This window comes from Globicephala melas, chromosome 6 (assembly GCF_963455315.2).
Source record: "Globicephala melas chromosome 6, mGloMel1.2, whole genome shotgun sequence".
Taxonomy (NCBI): Eukaryota; Metazoa; Chordata; class Mammalia; order Artiodactyla; family Delphinidae; genus Globicephala; species Globicephala melas.
The window spans coordinates 42,213,530-42,239,450 of record NC_083319.1 but is presented as its reverse complement, the minus strand read 5'-3'; the positions used below and the strand labels follow the sequence as shown (position 1 = coordinate 42,239,450).

Genomic DNA, 25,921 nt, shown 5'->3' with positions numbered 1-25,921 from the left:
ACCAGACAGACAAAAGCCTTGCCCTCATGGCGCTTACATTCTAGTGAAGGAGTTCAGATAGAAATGAGTAAACAGATAAGTAATATAATTTTAGATAGAAGGAAGTGCAGAAATATCTTAATGTAAGGAGAGTGGCGGGGGGCAGGTAGGACTCCATTGGATAGGTTTGTTAGGGGACAGCTTCACTGGAGAAGTGGCATTTGAACGGAGACCTGAATGAAGAGAGGAGCAAGCCATGGAAGATATGCGGTAAGCACATTCCAGGACAAGGAGGCAATGCGTATGCAGGCATGTAGGTGGGTGGAGTATTCAAGGAAAAGCAAGGAGGCCAACATGGCCAGAGTACTGAGTGAAGAAGAGTGTGGCATGACATGAGGTCAAGGAGCTAGCCAGGGGTCTGCTCTTGTAAAGTCTTCAAGGCCAGAGTAAAGATGTGGATTATTCTAAATGAGTAGACGGTTTTGAACTGGAAAAAGGCATGATCCAAATAGTATCTCAATAAGATGACCTGGTATAGAGAATAGACTTGGGGGGATAAAGAAGAGAAACAGGGAGACCAGTTAGGAGACTATCACAGTGGTCCAAATAAGAGATGTTTATGGCTTAGCTTAGGCTGGAAGTTTGGAGCAAGTGAAAAGTGGTTGAATTCAGGTTGTGTTTTGAGGGTGTAGCTAACAAGACTTGCAGATAGATTAGATGTGGGGTATGAAGGGAATAGTAACAAGGAGACAAGTCATTGATGATTATGTGTGCAACTGGGTGGTATCACATAGAAGAAGGGAGCTGATGGGAGGAGCGGCTTTTGAGGGAATATCAGGACTTTGGTTTGACATCTTAGATGCCCTTTAGGTATCTAAGTGTCTGGACAATGCTCAGACTGTACTTTCTATCCAAAGGTATCCAAAGCCGCTTTAGATGCAAAATGTTTAAAGTTGTCCTTTGCTGCTGCCAAAATAGTAGCCATTGGGGGCAGTCTGCAAGATGGCATCTTAGGTTTTTGAGGAAGAAATTAGAATACACAAAGGGGGAAATAAGTGTATGATTACGTAACGTAGATTTCATATTTAAATTTATGGGAAGCGCAATAATTAGTTGGCTTTTGGTTTTAAATGGAAATAGCTACTCATTGGGAAATAATTATTCTAATTTCAATTTATTTTACTTTAGATCATTCTGTGATGAAATCAGTTATCAAAAAAGTTCTCCAGAATGGAAGGAGTGCCAAGTCAGAGGTATATAATGTGTTTTAGTTCTCTCGGAATAATTTCTCTTTAATGGTTTGTTTTTCTTTCTTCCTTAAAAGGAAATTATCAAGGTACTTTCTGCCATCTTAAAACTAAGTTTTTAGTCAAATCAAATGGCTTTTCTGTCTTTGAAAATGTTGTGTGATTCTTTAATTTAGGTTCTGAGAAATGCAGATTGAAAACCTTTTATTAACTTAAAATATCTTAATTTCCAGTTAAGATCAAACCCTCATAAATTACCTGGAACTTAAATGGCATATTTATTATTTCTCAGTACCAGTGGATAACTTCTCCATCTGTGAAGGAACCATCCAAAGCTGCTAGACAGAAAAAGAGAACTATAATTTTGGGAAGTGGTCGAAAAGGAAAAGCTACTATTAGAATTGGTAACTTTTTCTTGTTTTTAATGCTACTAGAATTTATACCCCTTATGTTTTCCAGTGTGCTAAAATTAAAACAGCCAATATTAATCACATGCATATTAGGAGGACTATAATTATTTTGATACTTATGAGAATTTATAGAATGTAGATATAATAAATGAATTTAAAGAGATATTAATATTAACCAACATTATTGTTTGGATTTCATAAAAAGTTCATTATTTTGAAAATATTTCCTGGTTGATGATTACTTCTAATACTTTGCAATTGAAATTTGGGGTGCACTTTGATGATAATTTTAGTAGTGGTGCTTTTGAGGGATGATTTTTTTTTTTTAATGCAGAATTACCTTTTGCGCTATAAGAAACAAAATTTCTTCCCAGTTCCAACCTTCCCATTGTTCCCTTCTTCTTTCTTAGAAATTCTTACCTAAATTTTTGATTCAGGTAATATCTTGTTTCTCTCAATGATAACAAAAACTTGAAATATGTATTATCCTTATAAAAGACTTCTACAGACAAGTTTATTGACCTAGATGGAACATTTTAGAAAAACATTTTCTAAATGCTTACTGTAATGTGTATTTAATTTTCCAAATGATAGTTAACCCATAGATAGTTAGCCCATGAAATCTAAAATGATAGATTTTACAACTAAGCCTATAATTTTGTTACCAAATGTAATAAAAAGCTTTTAAAACCCTTTAACAATCAATGGAATAAGTTTCACATTTCTCCTGAATATATAAATGTGGTGTAATTCACTTCTACTGATAACGTTTGTATTGTTTCTAAGAGACCTTAACTTTTTATTTTCTGGAACATATTATCTTTAGTCACAAATAGTCTTTTTTTGTTGTTGATAAGAATGAATAGCAGGAGCAGCATTTGTGAAACCAAATCTAATATGAAACTGACTCTTTCTTGTGAGTAAATTTGAATTTTGAAACAGTAAAACAATAAGGTTTAATATAAACCAAAATAAATTTTTTATGTTTATGATCTGCCAATTTCCCAAAAAAAGTTTTGTGGTGACTTTAGTTATATACCAGATACATTAAAAATGGACAACAACACATCTTTTATTTAGGTGCCATCTGAAAGTTTTAAAAATTTGTTGACTTAATATCACTGAACTGTCCACTTTAAAATGGTTAAAATGATAAATTTTCTGTTTTGTGTATTTTACCACAGTTTTTAAAAAACATGTTGTTTGAAGATTTTTAGGTTTTATAAAGGTATTGTATTAGCATAAGAATGAAAAATTTAAAAGACCACCTCTAGTCTCATTATCCTATCAAGCAATATTTACATTTTTATTTTCTCTTCCTGTTGTCTATAAACATAATTCCACATAGCTTAAATATAATTTGCCATTCTTATCTTTTCATATTAAATTTAAATTTTATGATTCATAGTTATACTTTTTAACGTTGTATTCACAAGTTTTCATTGAGTTGGTCAATTTTTTAAATTGGTGAAAAATTGGAAATAACCTAAAATAAACTATTGTAAACATCTTCATAAGTACAGCCTTTTTTTTTTCTACTTAAAGGTGTATGTTTTTGATTCTCCATTAATCAACTTGCTTGGACAATAGTGTATTAAATAGAAGTTGTTAAGAGTGTTTATTAAATCAAAAAAAAGCTTATGATTTGTCTGCCAGTTATTTCAAGACAGTGATATTTTAATAATCAAATAGTACATACAAAGAAGATTTGTGATATCACTAATTACATATTATTATTAAAAATTTATATCATATGTAAAGCATTCTTAAAACAGCTAAGTTGACTTTTGCTATAATATTAGAAATAAAAATATATATAAATAAAACATGTATATGTAAAACATATTAGGAATTCTATAATATTAGTACCTGGTGGTATATAATAGGGCATCATGGAATGAGAATAAAACAATTAAATTTTTTTTTATTTAGCATGATTAAACAAAGTGGAAATGTAACTGAAGTATACGAGCTCATTGAGCTATTTTAAGAGTAATTTTATTTCTTGGGCTTTTTTTTGTATTTGCCTCAGTTATTTGGAGACATAGAGGTAAGCCAAATCAATGACTGGGTATATAGTTAGATCCCGGTGAGTATAGGGGTGAAATAATGGTGTGAATTGTGTCACATTTATATTGTAATTATGTATGCCTAAAAAAAGATGGGAACTTTTATTAGAAATTTTTTTTAGCTCCTAACAAGAAAAGTGTAATTTTAAAAAATTTTATTACAAATGTATTTTCATTAGTTTCTGAAAGTAAAGGAAGGGTATACACATACAAACCACATGCATATAAACATTTTTTTTTGAGGGTAATTAAGTTAGACAAAATAGAATAGCACAAAATGAACTGAGCTCCTATATATTTTTAAGAGACATGTAAGTCACACAGGATCATATGGTGATTATCAATAAGCTACACTCTATGAAATATTTGTCCTATATTACCACATGCACTCTATTTTGCACTCCATCCTAATGCTGCTAAAATATAGTAGAAAACAGCAGCATAGCACAGGGAGATCAGCTCGGTGCTTTGCAATGACCTAGAGGGGTGGGATAGGGAGGGTGGGAGGGAGGCTCAAGAGGGAGGGGATATGGGGACATGTGTATGCATATGGCTGATTCACTTTGTTGTGCAACAGAAACTAACACAGAATTGTGAAGCAGTTATACTCCGATAAAGATCTATTAAAATAAATAAATAAAATAACATAAAATATAGTAGATTTGAAGGATAAATATAACCATTTTAACCTATGATGTTTGTTTTCAGTAAATACAAATTAAATATTTAAATGTGAATTTTAATATATGGCTTGTTCTAAATAAAATATTAACACGTAAGTCTGGTTTTTGCTACCAAATATTTCATATAAAGATACTTGACTCTCTACTACTGAAATATAGGATGTCTCCACATTTCACTCTTTTATCCAGTGGGTTTCATTTGTTTTTTGTGTGTTTTCTATATGAAATCAAATGAGCAGTGAATGTTGACAGGCTTATAGGAGGGTAACGTTGACTCACCTACCACTTGTAGTCTTATAACTTCTATTGTTTTTACATAGAAAAATTCATCTTAAATTGAAATTTTGGTCTAATTCTAAAGATTCTGTTTGTCAGAAGTCATGGGTGTGTATCTGTGTTTCTCTATCCTGGAGATTCAGAAATGCCAAAGGTGTTCTAAGAGTCAATAAACTTGAGTGTTTCTGCATGATACATAAAATGTATCATTCTTTGGGATTTTTTAAAAATTTATTTTTGCATTTCTGCACATCTCAGTACTTTTGTTTTAGTTAAAATAACTTGTTACTGTAGAGAACTTATATTTTTTAAAAATGCTGGCTTATGTAAAACCTTTTTACAAAAAGATCCTCTTTTTAATGGCCTTGGCACCATTGTCAAGTGCCTGTTTGATTCCTTTCAAAGTGTACACGTGTGACAGTTGCTCTGTAGACCTTTGGTGCATCTTGATTCCTTCTTATCATGCTTTGTCAAACATAGGCTTGGCCACAAAGAAACCTGTAAGTAATGGAAGGAAACACTCTGCTGGTAAAGAATGTTATGCTCCTGAACCTCTACCACCTGGTGTGTCTGGTTTCCTGCCATGGCGTACTGCAGAACGTGCAAAAAGGAACAGGTAACGTGCTTGCATTCCCTGTCTTTTTCAGTCATTCAGAATTCTTTGTTTTGGAACTTCTATTATGTGGGCAGTCTCTGGTGCTTTCTATAGAGCAAAAAAGATAACTCACACATGGCTTCGGCCTAATGAGCCCTCTAAGAAAGAAAAACAAAAAATAATTGGGAGTTTCAGCTTGTTTCTCAAGTGTCACAACAGAGGTAACCCGTGGGCATCACGAGGAGACTAAAATTATCTCCAATTGTGCAGGTGAGAAAAGTTTCACTAAAGGCAGGTGTAGTTGAGCCAAGCCCTACAGCACAGAAGTAGGAATTTGGATATGTACGAATGGGAAAAAAAACATTTTAGGCATGGGAAATAGTTTAATGCAGAATGGATGAGAAATATGGAGTAGAGGGCTTCCCTGGTGGCGCAGTGGTTGGGAGTCCGCCTGCCGATGCAGGGGACGCGGGTTCGTGCCCCGGTCCGGGAAGATCCCACGTGCCGCGGAGCGGCTGGGCCCGTGAGCCATGGTCGCTGAGCCTGCGCGTCTGGAGCCTGTGCTCCGCAACGGGAGAGGCCACAGCAGTGAGAGGCCCGCGTACCGCAAAAAAAAAAAAAAAGAAAGAAAGAAATATGGAGTAGATCTATTCTAAACCAACTGGCTTAACTCAGTAAATCAGCTTTAGTGAGTCAAACTAGCTTTAGCTGATTACTTATCCAGGGGATAGCTGTTCATAGTAATTTTTGTCATAGAACTGTAAATAAAATTGTTGAACTATAGCTTCAGGCTTGCTAAGTGAAATAGATGGCTCTAGATTATTTTCAAGTGACTTACCTGGTAGTATTCACGAAATTGGAGGTTAACAATTGCTTAAGAAAACAAAGAGAATTGATTTTAAATAGTACTTGAAGTAGTTACTGTGTAAAATATCTGTTCAGTTGCTCATGTTAAATGGATGTTTATAATCCCCATTGGACAACCGACTACTTTTTTGCAAATGGTAATGTGAATTGCTGTTGCATAAACTATAGTGTTGAATCCCCAGTCTTTGCCCTTGAGTTTAACAACCCTGTGGTTTCCTATCTTCTTTCTGAGACACTTCATGTCAGGTCCATCCTTGTCACATGGAGTGGTAAATTAGAGAATGATTAATATCACCAGTTAAAGAAGTGAGCCTGAAATCTCAACCATCCTGAACATAGGAACTGAAGGGGCCTCTCAGCAGTTCAGAGAGTTATTACCAAGCCAGTCGGCTGAATTCTGCTCAGTTTTCTCCATAGCAGAGCCCTCCAGGTCCTTCTTTTGAGCTTATTTTCATACACAATTCTGTATGGATACTGTACATAATACTAAATAGTTGCATTAACTGGGTTTAACTGGTGATGTATTTACATCAAGATATAACTTCATTTTGTTGATATCTTTTTAGGGGTTTTCCATGCATCAAAGCTCGTGATGTATGTAATCGGTTGCAGGTATGTAGCTATCATATTTATAATATATAGGGGGTTGAATTGGGAAAGGGGGATGGTCATTCTTTTTGCTTTTTAAACTGACAGAGCCTTACAAGAAGCATTTCCCTCTCTGAAATAAATCGATTTAAAACTTGTCTGGTCGCTCTCCCAATGCCACTGTGTAGTTGTGTGGATTTGCCACACAACTGGCAGCCTTGTGGTTATGTCTGTAAACAAGGAAGCCTGTTCTCCGGTCCACAAATCAGCTGTTACCCAGTGAAACGAACTTGACTGCCATTTCTGAGCCCTCACATGGAGCTGTCATACTCAAGAATGTTCATATGTTTTCAAGAAATGTTGTTTGTGGGCTATATGTACAAATTCCTGATCTTAAAGCCAATATAAAGCAACATATACCAAACCTCTGCTCTCTCACCAAGGCCACACACATTCCCTCTCTTTTGGCCTCATGGCAAGCTAATACTGTCAGTATCAGATTCTCCTTCCCAGTGGTCTTGGGAGACTGCATAGTTGCTCTGTGAAAGGCAACACTGCTGAGACTGAGAGAAGAGCACCTTGGGTGTCAGTCCTGCCCTTGCATGCCCAGAGGGAGGGGTGTGTGCCTCGTTCTACCTTTGGGATTTTCCTGTGCTGCAGGGTTTGCTGCTTGTTGTCAAAATGATGTCCTAGTGACTTGTCTTCTGCGTGGTTATATAATCCCAGTACACTTCTTTATGATCTGTAGACTTTTATGGGGTTGTGACCAGGTCAGTTTTTAAATGTTTGGAAATGTCATATTGAACAACATTGCAGTGGCAGTGAAGCTTGACAGGAGAATTGTATTACTATTACACTAGTTTGGGCTTAAGGGTGATGAGAAGATGAAATTTTTGATGGGTCAGTTTTAGTTGTGTATGTGTATGTGATTTATTTTTTAAAATTCTAATGTTTATTATTCACAGCTTAGATATGTTGACTTTCTGATTATTCTTCTGATTCTTTATCAGTCCTCTTACTGATGAATTCTCCTCCGAAAAACTACATTTTCTTCCAGACTGTTTTTGTCTGATGGTAAAGAATAAATTTTTCATTTGCAGTATAAAGTTGATCTGAGAAAAATGTTTACCTTGGCTCTTCACTTGGCTTCTGCGAAAGAAACTTAATAAAATAATATGGGCAATTCCCATTACTAATCCTAACCATGTACAACAGAGGTCTGTACAGTAACATAGCAAAAATAAGTTCCTGTAATTTTACTTAGTCATTGCCTGTTTTAGACTAAGGAGCAGTGAGAGACATTTATAAATAATGATACCTCAGATCACTTTTGTTAAATGTCCTCTAATATTTGGATATTTGGTATCTGCTTGTGTTATCTTTTATACAATCTTGTCTTCTTTCTTCAAGCAGTCAGAATTTCCTGTGACTGTGACAGTAGAGAGTCCTTCCTCCTCAGAAATCGAAGAGGTCGATGATTCCTCAGAAAGTATTCAGGAAGAGCCAGAGAAAATCAGTTTGAAACAAGAAGCATTGCAGGTACAAAGTTATCACTTTAAAGCTATAGAGAAGATTATTTTTCAAGTGGAAGCCTGATTGCAACACTGCATAGCTTGTGTGAGGGTTCTGTTTTCCCCTCCCATCTGCATTGTATCCCCTTGAATGGTTCCTTAAGCTTAGACCAAGGTGAATGGTGGACATTTGAACTCTAAGAAATAAAAATCAAAACATGTCATTAGTAATATATTTTTCTTTCCTTAGAACCTTAGGATATTAGGTTTAGGGAGAACCTTAGTGATCATACGATAAAGAAATTAAGTTCTGAATATAGTCAGCTGATTCAGTGCTCTTGTTTTACAGATGAGAAAATTGGCAGTTCTAGTTGAACTCTCTTTTTATAAGAGGAAAATACGATCTCATTTTAAATAAAAGTAAAGTTGAAAAAAGTTTTAAGGTTGATATTCTCCTTTCCTAAAATAAAAAATATCAAGAAGCTACATTATATTACCTAATAAACCTGATATCTTATGTCATTCCATACTTTTGTTTGTATGGACAGAAAAGAAAAATTGATTTTCATAACAAATTTTTGAACCTCAAAAATAATACATTCATTGTATTTCAACTTTAATGCAGAGCTGAAAATTTCTAGTAAATAAGGGAACACCATTTGGGGGGACCTTGTCTTTGTGCTACAAAGTCCATGTTTAATTTTAAAAAATTACTTAATATGATTTTCTTTTCATATGAAACATGAAACTTGACAGGTTTCAGAACTAATTATCCTATTATTGTAGGACTATGGAAATTACTATTTGATTTTCAAAAGAGAAAGTTAGATTTTTATTTTTTTAATTAAAATTAATGATAATATAGAGAAATTTTAAGAAAAGAACTTAGAAAATTATGAAATGTTAGAGTAGGAGTAATCTATAGTTCATGTAGAGTTACCCCCTTTTGTTTTATAAATGAGCACCTAAAATTTGTAGCACGTAAGTGGTTTATTAGTAAGTTGCAGAGTACGACAAGACCCTAGAGCATCTAACCCGCGTTCCTTGTCATTTTAGATGTGTTGTGTTCATTTCCTTCACGAGTAGACAAGGAGATTGTATTTCTAAAAGCAGTTATAGACACTGGGGAAGACTAAGAAGTTTAAACACTGGGACCACAGAATAGCAGATTCAGAATATGCACTGAGAACCCTTTCAGCTCTTGTCTGTTTTGACAATACACTAAAATGATGGTATCAAAGTGTTTAAGTATATAAGCCCACAACAATCAAGAGATTTCAACATAGTTTTGAAAGACGGAAGACAAGTGGAAGAGTGTGAAACTGAAGCAGTAGAACAGAGGAAAACCATCACCTAGAATATGCACACGGACCACCTTCAACTGAGGAGGAATCTGACCCCACCTGCAGAAGCAGCTCCGTGCTCAGATGCGTGTAGGAGAGAGGGTGGAGTTAGTTAAAAGCGTGACTCAAATAGGGGAGCTCATTGAAGGGTTGTGTTTGGAGGAGTGGACTCCCAGCCCCGCCCTCACGCTCCTGAAATGAGATGATTTCATTTTGAAAACAGTGAAACTGGGGAGAACTAAGGCAGCTAGTGTGAGTTTTTACACCCTAGAAAGGAGTGTTTCGGGGGCATGCTATTACAGTTACTCCCAGGTTCTTCCTGCATAAGAAGCCAATCAGTCGTTGACTTCAGGGAGCTTTCTGCGCTCATTCTTACATAGAAAATAAATATCATTTGCCTGATAGTTGAGTAAAGCTTACAACATGAGAGAGGGGGAAAAAGAGTGAAAGCATATCCTAGTAGGACCAGGGACAATTTAGGGAACAAAATAATTTAAGAAAAGCCCCAATTAGTATTCTGAGAGAGGTTTAAAAAGAGCTAGCAACTATAAAATAAGACTAGGGGGTTAATTAAAAAGAGAATGGTTAGAAAGCAAAAGAGGTCTCTTGGAAATGAAAATATGGTTGCTGAAATAAATTCAGTAGGAATTTAAAAAATTTCTCAGTATATAAAAAAGTAAGACATAATGGAAAATGTGATAGAAATATGTTAGAGAGGCTGCATCTGGGAGATCCAACATGTTACTATTAGAAACTTTAGACCCACAAAAAAAATGGAGGGAAGCTGTCAAAGGGCAAGAAAATTCCCCACAGCTGAAAGTAGACATCAGGCCTCAGATTGAAAATATCTGCAAGATGAACAAAAATAGACTCATACCTAGACACCCTTCATTGTGAAATTTTAAAATACTGAAAAAATAAAATAGAATAAACTACTGAGAGGATACATCCATTCCAGAGAGAAAAATACTGGTCACCTAAAAAAATAAGTTAAAATCTGCCTTTATCATAGTTGTCATCAGCACCATGGATCCTGGAAGGCATTAGAAAGATACCTCCAAAGTTTTTCAGGCACATAATTTTCACCCTAAGGTTTTGTATCTAGCCAAACTATCAGTCATAAGTGGAGGCTGAATAAGATATTTTGTACGTAATTTGAAAAATTTACCTCCTGTGCTACACCTTAAGCTATTTATAGAAATAATCCAGCAAAATGAGGGAATAAACCAAGAAGGAAGGTAATAGGGGATTCAGTGCAGAGAGCAGCTAGTTTAGATTTGAGAGGCTTCTATTGAGATTGTGTGATTAAGAGCTTAGAAACACCTTGAGACATATTGTACTTACTAGGTATTAGGCACTGTTGGAAGGGAGGAGGGAGAGGAAGGGGAGAAGGAACTTGAACTCCAGAGAAGGAAAGGCTATACTGACATAAACATGAAGCAAACTAAACTATGGTTGATTTTTAACCTACCATTGGTGAGCAAGAGAAGAATCCACTTAGACTTGACACTATAGATGTCCCCCTTTTCAGTGACACACAGGGGTAATGACCACCTATCTAATTTGTGGTCCAAACCAGAACACTTCAATAGTGTAAGGAGGCGCTCTAATGCTGTAATATCAGGACAACAGGTATAAACTGGAACAGCCCAAGGCAGCTTGGGGTATGTGGTCACCCTACACAAGGGCAGTGACACTGAAACAGTATAGAAGGAGGTATAGTCTATACACAGAGACACAGTACATCTGCAGTGGGCAATATTAATTTAATTGTAATAATGGAAATAACTATCTTGGTTTGCAGCTTTTATTGTCAACTTGCATGTAATAACAAATAACTAACCATAACTATACTTAGTATGTATTAGTATTAACTTGGTATGTACTGAAATGTATTGTGTACTAGTATGTACTTAGTATATATTATGCTCTAAGTGTTTTTGCATATATTAACTCATTTAATCCTCTGAATAGCCTTATGAGGTTGGTGCTAATATCATTCCCACTTTTCAGAAAAGGAAGCTAAGACAGGGAAGGAACTTGCCCAGACTGTACCTAATTTAGGGCTGAATTGAGGCTTTGAGTTTAGGCGCTCTGCCTGTTCTCTTAAACATTACTCCGTACTGACTCTCAAATAATGGAAGACTTAACTGCACATAGAACAGAATATAAATTTCAACTTTGAGAATGTAAAAGCTAGGTTTGGAAGGTAGACAGGAGGTAGAAAAAAGGGAAGATGGTATGAATGTCCTCGTTTTACAAAGCATGATGTTGAGAGAGTTTATAGTTGATCAACAATGTAGGTTTTTAAGTATATCACTACAAGTCAAAGAGATCATGAACAGTGGAATAACTAATGATGACATAACTTTACTGAGCAGTGTGGACATAGGAAAGAGTGTAAAGGAACTAAACCCTTACTTAGTAAATTAGAAAGTTAACAGATAATGCCTCAAATTTAGTGAGAAAATAGTTATGTAAGAGTATTACTTGGAAATGGAGAAGAATTCAAAATAATGATAGTTGGGCTTCCCTGGTGGCGCAGTAGTTAAGAATCCACCTGCCAATGCAGGGGACATGGGTTTGAGCCCTCGTCCGGGAAGATCCCACATGCCGCAGAGCAATGAAGCCCGTGCGCCACAACTACGGAGCCTGCGAGCCACACCTACTGAAGCCCGCGCGCCTAGAGCCTGTGCTCCACAACAAGAGAAGCCACCGCAATGAGAAGCCCACGCACCGCAAGGAAGAGTAGCCCCTGCTCGCCGCAACTAGAGAAAGCCTGCAGGCAGCAATGAAGACCCAACACAACCAAAAATAAATAAATAATAATTTAAAAGTTTAAAAATAACAATAGTTGACTTAAACCTCGTAAAAAAAGGAAATCCAAACAGCCAGTAAACACGGAAAAGCGTACGACTTCATTAAGTAATAAGAGAAAAGTGAGTCAAAACCAGTGAAACTACATGCCAATCAGATTGACAAATACATAAATAAAGTGTGGTAGTATCAGGTACTGTAGACCTGGAGTACTATGGGAATCTTCTACCCTGCTTATACTGGAGTATAAATCAACACAACTACTTTGGAAAGCATTTAGCACTCTCCATCACCTGAAGGTGTATAAATACCCCGTGACCCAGCAGCCCTCACCCCCGCCCTGTATAAATGCACCAGGATAACCGGTACAGCAGGATTCGTGTGCATTATTTGCATTAGCACAAACTGAAAAAAAATACAAATGTCCATTAAGAGTCAAAAATTAAATAAGGGCTTCCCTGGTGGCACAGTGGTTGAGGGTCCGCCTGCCGATGCAGGGGACACGGGTTCGTGCCCTGGTCTGGGAAGATCCCACATGCCGCAGAGCAGCTGGGCCCGTGAGCCATGGCCACTGAGCCTGCGCGTCTGGAGCCTGTGCTCCGCAACGGGAGAGGCCACAACAGTGAGAGGCCTGCATACTGCAAAAAAAAAAAAAAAAAAAAAAAAAAATGAAATAAATTATGTGTATTCGTACAGTGAGAAAACTATCAAGCAATAAAACTGAATGAACTAGAGCTACAAGCAGCAATGTGGATGAATTTTTTAAACCAATGTTGAGTGAAAGAAATAAGATAGAAAAGACTTCATATACTATGATCCTCTACATAAAGTTAGATGTTGACAAAACTAAACTATTTTGTTAGGGATGCATGCAGGTTAAGGGAAATGATTGTCAAGAAATGAGGATGGTGTTTAACTGGGAAGAGGGAAGGAGCTTGTGATGAGAAAAGGATATGGGGGGTTTTTGAGATGCTGACAAGTATCAATACTTTCAGATTTGAGTGGTGGTTATGTAAGGATTCTCTTTTTATTTGTCACATTGACAAGTTTTTTTCTGTGTGCTTCTCAGTACGCATATCGTATTTTACAGTTAAAAACCTGTTTAAAGAATCAGTCGCTTCTTGAGTGCTGGATGTGGGAGTGGGATGAGACCATTTCATTTTAAGCCCTTCACTACTGTTTGCGTTCGCATGTTCATTCATTCAGCATTAATTGAACATATTGTATGTACCAAGCACTCTTCTAATTTTATATGTGTTTTAATTCATGTAATCCTCACGAGAGCTCTGTGATATGGGAGCTTATCTCCATTTTATAGATGAGGAAGTTGAGACCTAGAGTTACAGAACTTGTCCAAGGTTATATAGCTAATGGGTAGGGCCAGGCCCATTTGCCTCAGAGAATCTGAATTTTTTAAATATAATCTAAAAGAGAATTTAATTACTAATTATAAGCAAAAAAATTGTACATTAAAGAAGATGACAAGTTTTCATCTATCCAGTTAGAAAAAAACATACAGTCTATCTTTCACACACATACATCTTGTATTGGCAGGGATTTTCCTTATTAAGCAATTATTTATTGACCGTCTACTTTGTGCTAGGCACAGGTGCTGGGGATAAACACTGAATAAAATACACTCCTTTCTTCAAATAACTTGCACTCTGAGGAGGTAAGCCAACAGTTATAGTGGAAGTTATATACCAAGTGATACATCACTGATGGCAGTATAAAATCTTAGAAATCTTTTGGAAAGAAGTTTGGAGATAGGTACCTCAGAGCCTTAAAAATGTTCATTTGCTTTGATCTCAAACTCATTTTTATGGATTTATTGCAAGAACGTCATTCTCAATATGGAAAAAGCCTTCATGCATAAAAACGGTTATTTTGTCTTATAATATTGAAAAGTTGGAAAGAATTTAAATGTGTAAAATGGTTAACCAGTAAACCCACTCAGTGGAATATTTTGTAGCCCACAAAAAAAATCAAGGTTGTGAATCCCCTGATTATATGAGAAATGATTTATTTCAATGTTAAATGGAAAAAAGTTGAACATAAAATTTAATATACAATATAATGGGAGCTTTGTCCCAGAAAAATCACCCTAGCCGGTGTACAGAAGGGAGGAAGGAGAGCAGATGACAGGAAGGAAAATTATTCCAAAGCCTTATCATTAGTCTTACTTAAGTAATAGAATATCAAGCAATTTTACTTTCTAACTTTTTTGGTTCCATATTTCCATGTAAGGGACATGAATTATGAATACTTTGTAGGAGGAGGGTACACTTTTTCACAAAAATTTAACACTGTGTTCTAATTCCCTCCACTAGAGGGAGAAACTGTTTCATGTAATTGCACTTTGATGTGCTATTTAGAACCAGTCAGGAATTTTTAGTCTACTTTCCTCTGACTGTGGTGAGGTTTTTTTGTTTGTTTGCTTATTTGTTTAGAATTTCTTTGAAATCAGTTTTAGAAGATTTATTAAACCATTATATAAAAGCAGAGGAATTTTGCAATTTTTTTCCCTTTTTCGCCATTGAAAACTTGGCTGGCTTTAGTAATGAAACATTAAAGAATTTGAAGTTATTAGACTGTCAATTTTTAAAACACGTTCTAAATATAAAAATATATGTTCAGGGGCTTCCCTGGTGGCGCAGTGGTTGAGAGTCCGCCTGCCGTTGCAGGGGACACGGGTTCGTGCCCCGGTCTGGGAAGATCCCACATGCCACGGAGCAGCTAGGCCCGTGAGCCATGGCTGCTGAGCCTGCGCTTCCAGAGCCTGTGCTCCACAATGGGAGAGGCCACAGCAGTGAGAGGCCCGCGTACCACAAAAAAAAAAAAAAAAAAAAATGTTCATTGAGCAAATTTTTGAAAGCAATGAACAACTTATTGAGGGAAATAAAAGCCACCTCTGCATGTACACACACCTGATCTGCTCTTTTGTCTTAAAAAAGTATGAAAAATACTTTGTCTTATCACTAAATACTCTTCTACATCAGAGAATTTGATGAAGCTTATGCACCATCTCCCAGGAAAAACGCACAGATATATTTTGAATGTAGAACTCCTGAAGCCCATTCATTAACTCTGGTTGAGACCTGTTGTCATTCTTTTCTTAGTGGCTTTATAGCGCATTCCTTCATACGGTGAGCTGTTTTTGTTTAAACCAATCCCAATTTGGAGGCTCTTAGCTTTCTTCTAGGCTTTGGTTATAAACAATCTTATGACATCATGTTGGTACATAAATCTTTGCCCACATCTTTGATTTCCTTAGGGTATACTCCTGATGTAGGATTGTTGTTAGGTACCAAAAGCCACTCTCCAGAAAGTGATACCAGTTCCTCTCCCAATGATGGCATATAATAGAGTTCCTCATTCTTTAAGTGATTGTTCAAAGCAGTTAAAATGTATAAATATACCGTACTGTTTTCATAAGTATAGGTATTCTGATTGTGTATCGCTGCATAAGAAACCATCCCGAAACAGTGGCCTAAAACAATGACAATCATTTATTTTATTCACGAACCTGGAGGTTGAGTAGAATATTAATTCTTTTACTACACTCCTACTGACTGCAAACAGTACCTATTTTACTAGCTCACAGTTCCATAGGTCAGAAGTCCAGGCACAGTGTGACTGGGTTTCCTGCTCAGATACACACGGGAACATGTGGGTTCCTTCCTGAGAGTGTTAAAGCACGTGCAATTTAAGTGTAAGACATTGAGCCCCAAACGATGGATGTTCACCATAGTTTGTGTGGGTCACAGAGCTGAAATCAAGATGTCAGTCTGGCTGTGTTAGCATCCAGAGGCTCTGGGAAAGAATGCCTCCAAGCTTCTTCGGCTTGTTGGCATAATTCAGATTCTGCAGTTGCAGGACAGAGGTCCCCATTTCCTTGCTGGCTGTCAGTCGGGGGATGGTCTCAGCTCCTAGAGGCCTCTCGCTTGCCTTCCCTGCTGCAACATTGGACTTCTTTAGAGCCAGCAATGGAGCGTCTCCCTCTTGTCCCTTTTGTACTTCAATTCAGGAAGAGTTCAGGTCTTTTTTTTTTTTTTTTTGTGGTATGCGGGCCTCTCACTGTTGTGGCCTCTCCCGTTGCGGAGCACAGGCTCCGGATGCGCAGGCTCAGCGGCCATGGCTCACGGACCTAGCCGCTCCGCGGCATGTGGGATCTTCCCGGACCAGGGCATGAACCCGTGTGCCCTGCATCGGCAGGCGGACTCTCAACCACTGCGCCACCAGGGAAGCCCTCAGGTCCTTTTTATGGGGTGCCTGATTAGGTCACATCCACCTAGAATAATCTCCCTATCTTAAAAAATCAACTGATTTTGAACCTTAGTTATATCTGCAAAATCCCTTCACCCCAGCACCTAGATTTAGGGTTTGATTGGATGATTGGAAGGTTTGTGTACTTCAGTAAGTAGGAGTCTTAGGAGCTCTTATAGAATTCTGCCTATTGCAAGCAGTGTCCCCACTTCAAGGACCTGAGTGTCTTAGTTCTTAAAACTCATAAGAGAGTTTATCAGTTCATTTTATTTCATTGACCTTGGTGATGGGAAGACTACCACCTCCATGAACAGGAATGGCACCCAGCTTCCTGAGTTCCCAGTGTGGCTCTGCTACTTAGTGGTGTGACCTTGGCTGTTACCCTACTTCTCTGCCTCTGTTTTCCTCATCTGTAAAATAACATGGAGCTAGTGATCATTCTTTCCTCGTAGGGTTTTATTGGTTTTTTTAATATAAATTTATTTTATTTATTTATTTTTGGCTGTGCTGGGTCTTCGTGGCTGCTCGCGGACTTTCTCTAGTTGCGTTGAGCGGGAGCTACTCTTTGTTGCAGTGCACAGGCTTCTCACTGCGGTGTCTTCTCTTGTTGCGGAGCACGGGCTCTAGGCACACGGGCTCAGTAGTTGTGGCACATGGGCTCTAGGACGTAGACTCAGTAGTCATGGCACACAGGCTTAGTTCCTCCGCGGCATGTGGGATCTTCCCGGACCAGGGCTCGAACCCTTGTCCCCTGCACTGGCAGGTGGATTCTTAACCACTGTACCACCAGGGAAGCCCCCCTTAGGGTTTTGATGATTAGATTATTTAATGCCCAGAGAACTCCAGGAACAGTGCTTGACTGTAAATTGCTTTAAAAGTGATTACTTTTTTAAAAAAAATGCTTTTGAATCTGCAATTATGCAATTCAGTTATGTTAAGCATGTTCATTAATAGGACTTCCTACTATAAAGAGATCCACAAATAAAAATAGAATTTTTCTTTCTTGGTCTTAACTTTTTATTTCTGACTTACTATGTTATACGCATATGGCTTTTATGGTGGGCTGCCACAAATTTATGTTGGAAAGAGTGGGATTTAAATAAATCTTTACTATGCTAATTTGATAGATTTTGATAATTCATTTCACTAGCATGGTATGATATTACCAGTAGCAGACTAAAATCTGAGTTCACTTCTGGCTCTGCCCCTAAATCCTGATGAGACCTATAGCTGGAAAGGCTTTTGGATATTATACTACGCATTATCATAATATTTACTCTGTTTGTTTAGGAAAAACTGGAGGAGTGCCTAAAGCAGTTAAAGGAGGAAAGAGTAATAAGACTTAAGGCTGATAAACGAGTCAGTGAGGTAAACAAGTTTCTTACTTTTGAGAGTGTTTTGGTTTTATTTTGATTAGATTTTAAGCCATATACACATAGTTTGTATGTAATATGTTGTAATATGTATATAAAACTGTAATATGGACTTTTGCATTTACTGGTATTTAATGAGCTATATTCCAGAAAGCATATTTTTTAAAATGTGAAAATTTGGTTTTGTGTGTGTGTGTGTGTGTGTGTGCGCGCTTTTATATGACATTAGCTTATTTTCTGTTCATGGTTCTTTGATTCAAGAAAGCACTTTTTGTGCATATACTGTATATACAGTAACATAAAAGACATGATGAGACTCCTGGCAATGAATTACGAAAGGGAATCATTTAAATAAATTTAAGATATTGGAAAACTTCTAAGAATGCAATGAAAGATAAAAATATGTACTATGATAATTACATTAGGTAATGTACATGAAAGCAGGGCATAATCTAAAAAGTTCTATATAAATATAATTTATCACAGGGTGAGTGTACGGAGGAATTTTTGAAAGTGCATCCATTGGATTGGCAGACACTCATTCAATAAATGTTGAGCACCTGCTTATATAAGGCAAAAGGGGCATCATGAACATAATGGCCTTTCTGAGAAATACTAGAGTTGAGCTTACAGGGGGTTTTAAGTGCATAGATGATGAGCGGAAGGGGAAGAGTGCACGAGGGTGAATATTTTCAAGAAGCCAAAGAAAATATTGGTGATCCTACATTTAATAAATTGGGTTGGGTATGATTTAGGACTTTTAAACGTAAGCATTAGATATTTTGCTCACTAAAGTTAATTCTTAACATTCAGCAGAGTTGTAATATGTTTTGTCCAAATCAGATTCTATATTTCATTTTCTAATTTAAGGGAAACTTAAAGCAGGTAATTTTCTAATGTGGAATGAGTCTTCAGTATGATTTTAACCAGTTAGAAATGTGATCTTTTGTGAAAGATCATTAATAAAACGATAACTTTGGTTTATTTATATACCACCTACGTGTTATATAGGAAACTTTGTTGGGTGCCTTTGGGTTTTGGTTATTATGTGATGCGGTCTCTGTCTTTACTGGTGGAGAGTTAGGTTAGTTACAAATTAATTACATTTTGAGTGTTTTAGTTTTGTTCCTTGAAACTAGACAAGGCTACTTTTGATGACAATGAGAAAAAATCATGTCAGACATTTTCAGTTTTCTTTTATAGCTGGAACATGAAAACGCCCAGTTAAGAAATATAAATTTCTCTTTGTCTGAAGCCCTTCATGCCCACTCATTGACAAGCAAGATCCTGGATGATGAAGGTGTTTTGGGCAGCATTGAGAATTCTTTTCAGAAGTTCCACGCTTTCTTGGATCTCCTTAAAGATGCCGGGTTAGTTCATTTCTCTTCATGGCATTCTTCTCTTTGTGACTCTAATGGTAGTTTGCTGAGGAACTGGAGCAGTTTTCGTCACTTCCATGGGCATATTTTGTGTAATTATAGGTAATATAGTTGACTTTTTAAAATGAGGAATTAAATTTTTTAAGAACTGCAGATAGGGGAGCCTGCTTTGGTAGAGTGGGGAGCCCATTATAGAAGAGTAACCTGTAGACAGAGTAATTAGTAGGTATAGTTTTTTGTAAAGACTAAATTGAAGGCAATTTTCATTGAAAATATTTGGGAATGCATAAGAATTTTCCTATCTTTTACTTATTTGCTTGTTTGATAAGTTTAAATTAAAGTTATTTTTGTCTTAGACATAAAAATTAGTATTAATCTGCAGAGAAGATATAGGTTAGTGGTTCTCAACTGGGAGCAATTTTGCTGAAAGAGGGAAGTGGAGATTGATAGTTGATGGAGTGGTGTTTTGTCAGTGAATGAATTGGTGTTGGGAAGGAAGGAACAAACACAACTGGAGGAAAGGTGGTAAAGAGGTGTGGGAATGGAGGTGTGACAGGCAGTGGACGAGGTGCGTGGTAGATGTTGAAGCTGCTAGTGAGACAGTGTTTAAAATGGAGCGGTAATAGGTAAGGAGATGGGATGTCCTAGAGGATGAATCTGGAAAGGGCTGAGAATTTGGGGGAGAGAGAGGTTTGTAGTCAGGGGTAGGATGTTGACTTTTAAGATTTTAGAAGTATTTCATGATTGTAGGTCCGGGGAAATCTAAACTGCTCTTACGTGATTATAATAACCTTTGTCTTTTCTCCTTTCCTCCTCTGGTCCAGGCTTGGGCAGCTGGCCACAATGGCTGGTATAGATCAGTCAGATTTTCATTTACTAGGTCGTCCCCAGATGAATTCTACTGTTAGTAGTCCACCTAAAGAAGAAAAGAAGGCACTTGAAGAAGAAAAATCAGAATCAAAACAGGGTGCCCCAGGACAAATGCAAAATATCCAAGTAAGTGGACAGAACAGCACTTAATGATTCTAAGAGTGACTAGCAAAAAGGAAATAACCAGGTCAGGGAGAAAACAATAATGATCAGTCTCTAATAGTTCACATGCTCGGGAACTAGAAGACTCTGGAGTCCTTTCCAAATCTGAGATTAGTAAATATGTGCCCATTTCATGACACTGTATTGTTGTAAATAAAAAACTGGAAGTTCTTCAGAAAATTTATGAGTTAAAGCAAACTATTCTTAATGAAGAAAGAAACCATTAGAGAACATATTCCAAATTTTAAATTGTATAAATGTCTATTCTATTCATATTTTATCTAGGTTTCTATTTGTATGCAGTCAGCTTACAATGAAGGAACACTAATGAAGGTACACGTACTGATATAGATAATTTTTAAAATAAGTAATTCAGACATACCTAATAGGTAACATATTATACTGACTCCCCTGGTCATGGGAATGGGAGGGGAAACCTGTCACCTCTTCCTCCAGCCTCACTTGGAGCCCCCTTCTCCCACCTCAGCCAATCTCAGACTGGTCTTGGGAACTGAAAGCTTGAGAACACAGTCTGGTCACAAACTATATACTGTTTACATGTGCCTGGAGGATAGAAAAGAAATTAATTTTCTTACAGAGTAGGGTTTATTTTTAGTGAGGGAAAGGAAATGGGTAATAACTACCCCAATCACCAAAGTCTGAAAATATAGCGGACATAGCCTTGGCTATAGCTAGGTTAAGTTGAGAATCACTTGGCAAGATATAATTAGAAAGAAACTGGCTCTGAAATCTTCTGAATAATCATTTGACTGTCTTAATAATAATATCGCACAGTAACATTGAAGTTTTGAACTCTTCTTTTTAATGGTTAGCTTTGTTCATCACTGAATTTTTGTCTTGTCTTTTGTTTTTCCTTCCAGTTTCAGAAAATTACAGGTGATACTAGGATTCCTTTGTCTCTCGACTCCTTCCAGGTCCCAGTCTCTACTCAGGAGGCCTTAGAAACTTCCAAAGATAACCTGGGGTTCCCAGTCACAGAGCAGCGGCAGGAGTCTTTTGAAGATTTCATTGCTAGAACATGTCCTCCTTCAGCAGATGTCATTTCTGGAACTGGAAGTCAAAGAAAAGAAGAGGAGTTATCTAGAAATAGCAGGTCTTCTTCAGAGAAAATGACCAAAGCAGGTGAATATACCAAAATATACTCTGCTAAGAAACAACCTGGGAAGGACCTGCATTCCTCCTCCAACTCACCTGTAAAGCAGAAAAACAAAGAAATTGGGCAAAATAATTCTTTGGTTAATAAAGCAATTAAAAGTGAGTCTTCGAAAAAACACATTTCTGTTAAGAAAGAGAGTAGAATAGTGACTGTTTCATCAAAGACAACTAAAAGTAAATGCAGTCTACTAGAACATTCTGAAAGTGATACTCTTGGATCTGATTGTCAATTTCCAGAAAGCATCCATACTCTATCACGCCTAACATAGGTCTAAATCTTTTAAAATTATGTTTTTGCCTTCAAATTTTAATAAATTACTTATGTTTTTAGTATAGCATATGGTATTTTAAAATACTTGACTGGAAGCCATTAGAGAAAGATTTATCTCTACTTTTTTATTATAATGAAAGTTTGGGTGTATTTTTCCTTGTGACAGTTTGCACCATTCTTCAGCTAGTGTTTACTGAGGGCTTCATATGTACAGTAATTTTCTGGGTGCTATTGCTTTCAGCAGTGAACAAAAAAAAGCCTTTACTCTCCTGGAACTAACACTCTGATGGGAGAAAACATAAACAACAAAGCAGGGTAAGGGGTAAAAAGAGATGGGAATAATAAATAGAATAGTTTTACCATTTGGTTAACTGTCAAGCTATTATAAATCGTATGGCCAGAAGCCATTGACATATTTTAATTCACAATAACCAGAGAGCATCAAACAATTTACCAAGGCACTTAACCGGGTTTATGGATTACAGCAACGCTCTGAGGTAGGGAACTGTTACCATCCCCATTTACAGATGAGGAGTCTGAGGAGACATTATGTGAGTTGCCCAGAATTACACAGCTGTAAGTGGGAAGCTGGGATGTGACCAGAACCCATGCTCTTTTTTTTTTAATGTATGGGCTTTATTATGTTTCATTTGTTTCTGCTTTATTATGTTTCATTTGTTTCTGATTTATGTGATTTTTTTTAAAAGATTTTTTTTGATGTCGACCATTTTTAAAGTCTTTATTGAATTTGTTACAGTATTGCTTCTGTTTTATGTTTTGGTTTTTTGGCCACACGGCATGTGGGATCTTAGCTCCCCGACCAGGGATCGAACCCTCACCCCCTGCGTTGGAAGGCGAAGTCTTAACCACTGGACCACCAGGGAAGTCCCCCTTATGTGATTATTTTTATGACAATTTTTTAAAATTTTATTTTTTATTGACGTATAGTTGAATTACAGTGTTGTGTTAATTACTGCTGTACAGGAAAGTGACTCAGTTATACATTTATATACATTCTTTTTCATATTCTTTTCCATTACGGTTTATCACAGGATATTAAATATAGTTCCCTGTGCTATACAGTAGGGCCTTTTTGGTTTTTTTTAAATACATCCACTTTTTTTTAATAAATGTATTTATTTATTTTTCATTTTTGGCTGCATTGGGTCTTCGTTGTTGCGTGCGGGCTTTCTCTAGTTGCAGTGAGCGGGGGCTACTCTTCGTTGCAGTGCACAGGCTTCTCATTGCCGTGGCTTCTATTGTTGTGGAGCACGGGCTCTAGGTGCATGGACTTCAGTAGTTGTGGCACGCGGGCTTCAGTAGTGACTCACGGGCTCTAGAGCACAGTCTCTGTAGTTGTGGCACACGGGCTTAGTTGCTCTGTGGCATGTGGGGTCTTCCTGGGCCAGGGCTCAAACCTGTGTCCCCTGTATTGGCAGACGTATTCTTAACCACCGCACCACCAGGGAAGTCCCATGTAGGACCTTTTTGTTTATCCATCCTGTATATACACCAGTTTGCATGTGCTAATCCCAAACTCCCAATCCAACCCTCTCCCACCCCCTCCCCCTTGGCAACCACCAGTCTATTCTCTATGTCCCTGGTTCTGTTTCTGTTTCACAGATAGGCAGAACCCAGGCTCTTAATTACTTTGTTACCCTGTTTCCTTGTTAAGAGAGGAAGGGTTTAAGGAAGGCACCGAGAGAGAAGCCAGTGAGCACTAGAAGTGCAAAACAGTGGGGCTGTCAGAAAGCACACCTGTCTCCTTCCCCCATCGTGAGCAGAATTTTTAAACGGCAGAGTATGTAAGAGTATGTGATGACACATCTCTGGATTAAATTATGTCTCCCTGGTAAACATGCACAGATAAGTCTTTAATTCAGCCAGACTGAAAGGTGAGATCAGAGAAAAGCTGGAGTGTCAGATTTCTTCTAGAAGGTCCTGCCTGATTGTTACTAAGAGGGCTACTACAGTTTAGTTCATTAGTCATGTATTGAGTGTTAGAGGAGTGAAACAATGAGCAAGATGCACTTTAGCAGTGGAGTGAGAGGGGAAGACGCACAGCAGATGTCTCATCCTGCACGTGACATGCTATGATGGGCATATTCAGGACGTTTGGTCAGTGTTTGTGGAAGAAGAGGGGGAGCTGTGAGGCAAAGAAAAGTCATCAAAAGAGGCAGTCCCTAAGTTAAGTCTTAAAGGACTCGTGAAAAACTGGTGAGTCAGCCGGTGAAGGGCAAGGACACTCAAGGCAGAGAGGACAGCGGAAGTCCAGAGCCGTGAGTGTGTGAGGGGTGTGTTACGGAGCCACAGGCACAGGCTCTGGAGGATCAGTGCAGTGTCCCCAGGCAGTGGCAAGGGCCCCTAAAGGAGGCAGCAAGGAGGAGAGCGGGTCTTAACCACCCATGTGCGTGGAGCTGGTTTCCTCAGAAAGTAGCTAAGAATGGAAAGGACAAGTTCAGGTGGCATTTTAGACTACTGACGTCAGTATGGATGAGGAATTTGAAGAAGCCTGGAGATAATTATGCCCCACTCTTCTGAGGAGCAGTGTTTTCTGTTTTCAAATGGGACTTTCACGCTGCCACCTCCTCTCCTGTCCCTACTGAAAGGTTTATAGGCCGGCAGAAGGGAGAACCTGGCTTAAGTAAAGTTAATCAGGTTTCTTTACTGTACAGCTTCTCGGGGCTGCTGTAGGCTAGTGTTCATTCTGGATCGTCACAGCAGGCGCATGGTACACAGGCATCCTCAAATATATTTGATTGTAGAGTCCTTTTTTAATAGAAGTGTCTAACAACTGGTTCCACCAAACAGCAATTTGGTAACTTCTAGACCAGGTAATAGCAAGAAGAAAGGGGTCTGAAATAAGGTATAGATGAAGGGAGGAAATAAGTTCTAATTGTATTTAGAAAATTACAAGCAAGACTTGGTCTTGGGAAGTAAGGAAGAAGTAGGAGGCGGAGGCTGGACCCCCATCTGTGTGACTAAGGTTGGGTGGTGGTATCATTGAGTTTGGAAATAGGGAATAAAGAACTGAATTGGGGAAAAGACTTTACTTCTGGACATGTTGAATTTTAAAGCACCTGTAGAATTCAGGAGATAAACTGGTAGATAACTGGATATGCATGTGAAGACATGGAAAGATAAAAATTTGAATGTCATCAGCACATATAAGCAGTCATTAAAATCATGAAAATGGATGAGATTTCAGAGAATTGTGGTACTGTCAAAGTTTAGGTAATAAGCAGAGAAAGAATTCTGGGAAGGAGAGAGGTGATAGAGTTTCAAGAAGGAGGAAGTAGATGACAGTGTCATACTTCAGAGACTGTAAGTGTCCATTGGATTTGGGCAGTTAGGTCCCCAGTGACCTTAGAGCAGTTCAGTGAAGTGGTGGACAAGAAAGCCAGATTGCAATAAATTGAGGGTGTAGGGTGGCCAGGCAGGGCTAGTGAAGACAGTGGGAATAGGCTACTCTGAAGGAGTTTGGATGAAAAGAGAAAATAATTAGCAAAAAAGCATTTTTTAGAATGAAAAGGACTTATATTTTATATGTTGAAATGAAGGAACCGATAAAGAAGATCCTGAAGATGTAGATAAGTAACTTAGAGAATTGGGGAAACTTGGAAATATGGATAAGAAAAAAACCTTGCACAGTATATAAAAAGCACTTATATCCTTCGAGTTGGATGGATACTGGTAAGTTTGGGAGGAAATAGAGGTAAGAAGAGATAGAAGTTAAATGAGTTTATACTGATAGCCTCAGTTTTCTTTGACACAGATTTTTCAGAGACATATATACACATACATAATTATAGTTTTAAAATTCATATTTACATGTTTTATTGATCATTTGAAGTGATTCCATTAAAAATTATAAATATGGATACTTTGCTGCTTAATATGTACAATTTCAGTGCTTTGTTAAACTTTCAATACTCAACCTAAAGCAATGTCACTTAATTGAAATTAAATATTTTCATTTGGGTTAGAGTTTATGAGCATGTACTTTCACTGAGAAATTACTGTGTACCTTTGCTGAGTG

General features: G+C 37.5%; 1 protein-coding gene across 8 annotated transcripts in view; it reads left to right on the top strand.

The window, feature by feature from the left end:
• CEP78 (centrosomal protein 78) overlaps positions 1-25,921 on the top strand; it is a 49,748-nt gene that overhangs the window by 9,910 nt on the left and 13,917 nt on the right. For 3 of the 8 annotated variants that reach the window (XM_060300816.1, XM_060300812.1, XM_060300817.1), the window contains 10 exons: positions 1,168-1,232; positions 1,519-1,630; positions 3,669-3,686; positions 5,145-5,280; positions 6,693-6,738; positions 8,125-8,253; positions 17,942-18,019; positions 19,228-19,394; positions 20,228-20,399; positions 21,317-25,748. In XM_060300816.1, coding sequence (XP_060156799.1) covers positions 1,168-1,232; positions 1,519-1,630; positions 3,669-3,686; positions 5,145-5,280; positions 6,693-6,738; positions 8,125-8,253; positions 17,942-18,019; positions 19,228-19,394; positions 20,228-20,399; positions 21,317-21,880 — 1,487 coding nt within the window. In that variant the 3' untranslated portion in view covers positions 21,881-25,748. Of the gene's footprint in view, positions 1-1,167; positions 1,233-1,518; positions 1,631-3,668; positions 3,687-5,144; positions 5,281-6,692; positions 6,739-8,124; positions 8,254-17,941; positions 18,020-19,227; positions 19,395-20,227; positions 20,400-21,316; positions 25,749-25,921 lie in introns of those variants that run through there. The other 5 variants (XR_009564297.1, XM_060300815.1, XM_060300813.1 and 2 more) reach the window with 5 other exon arrangements.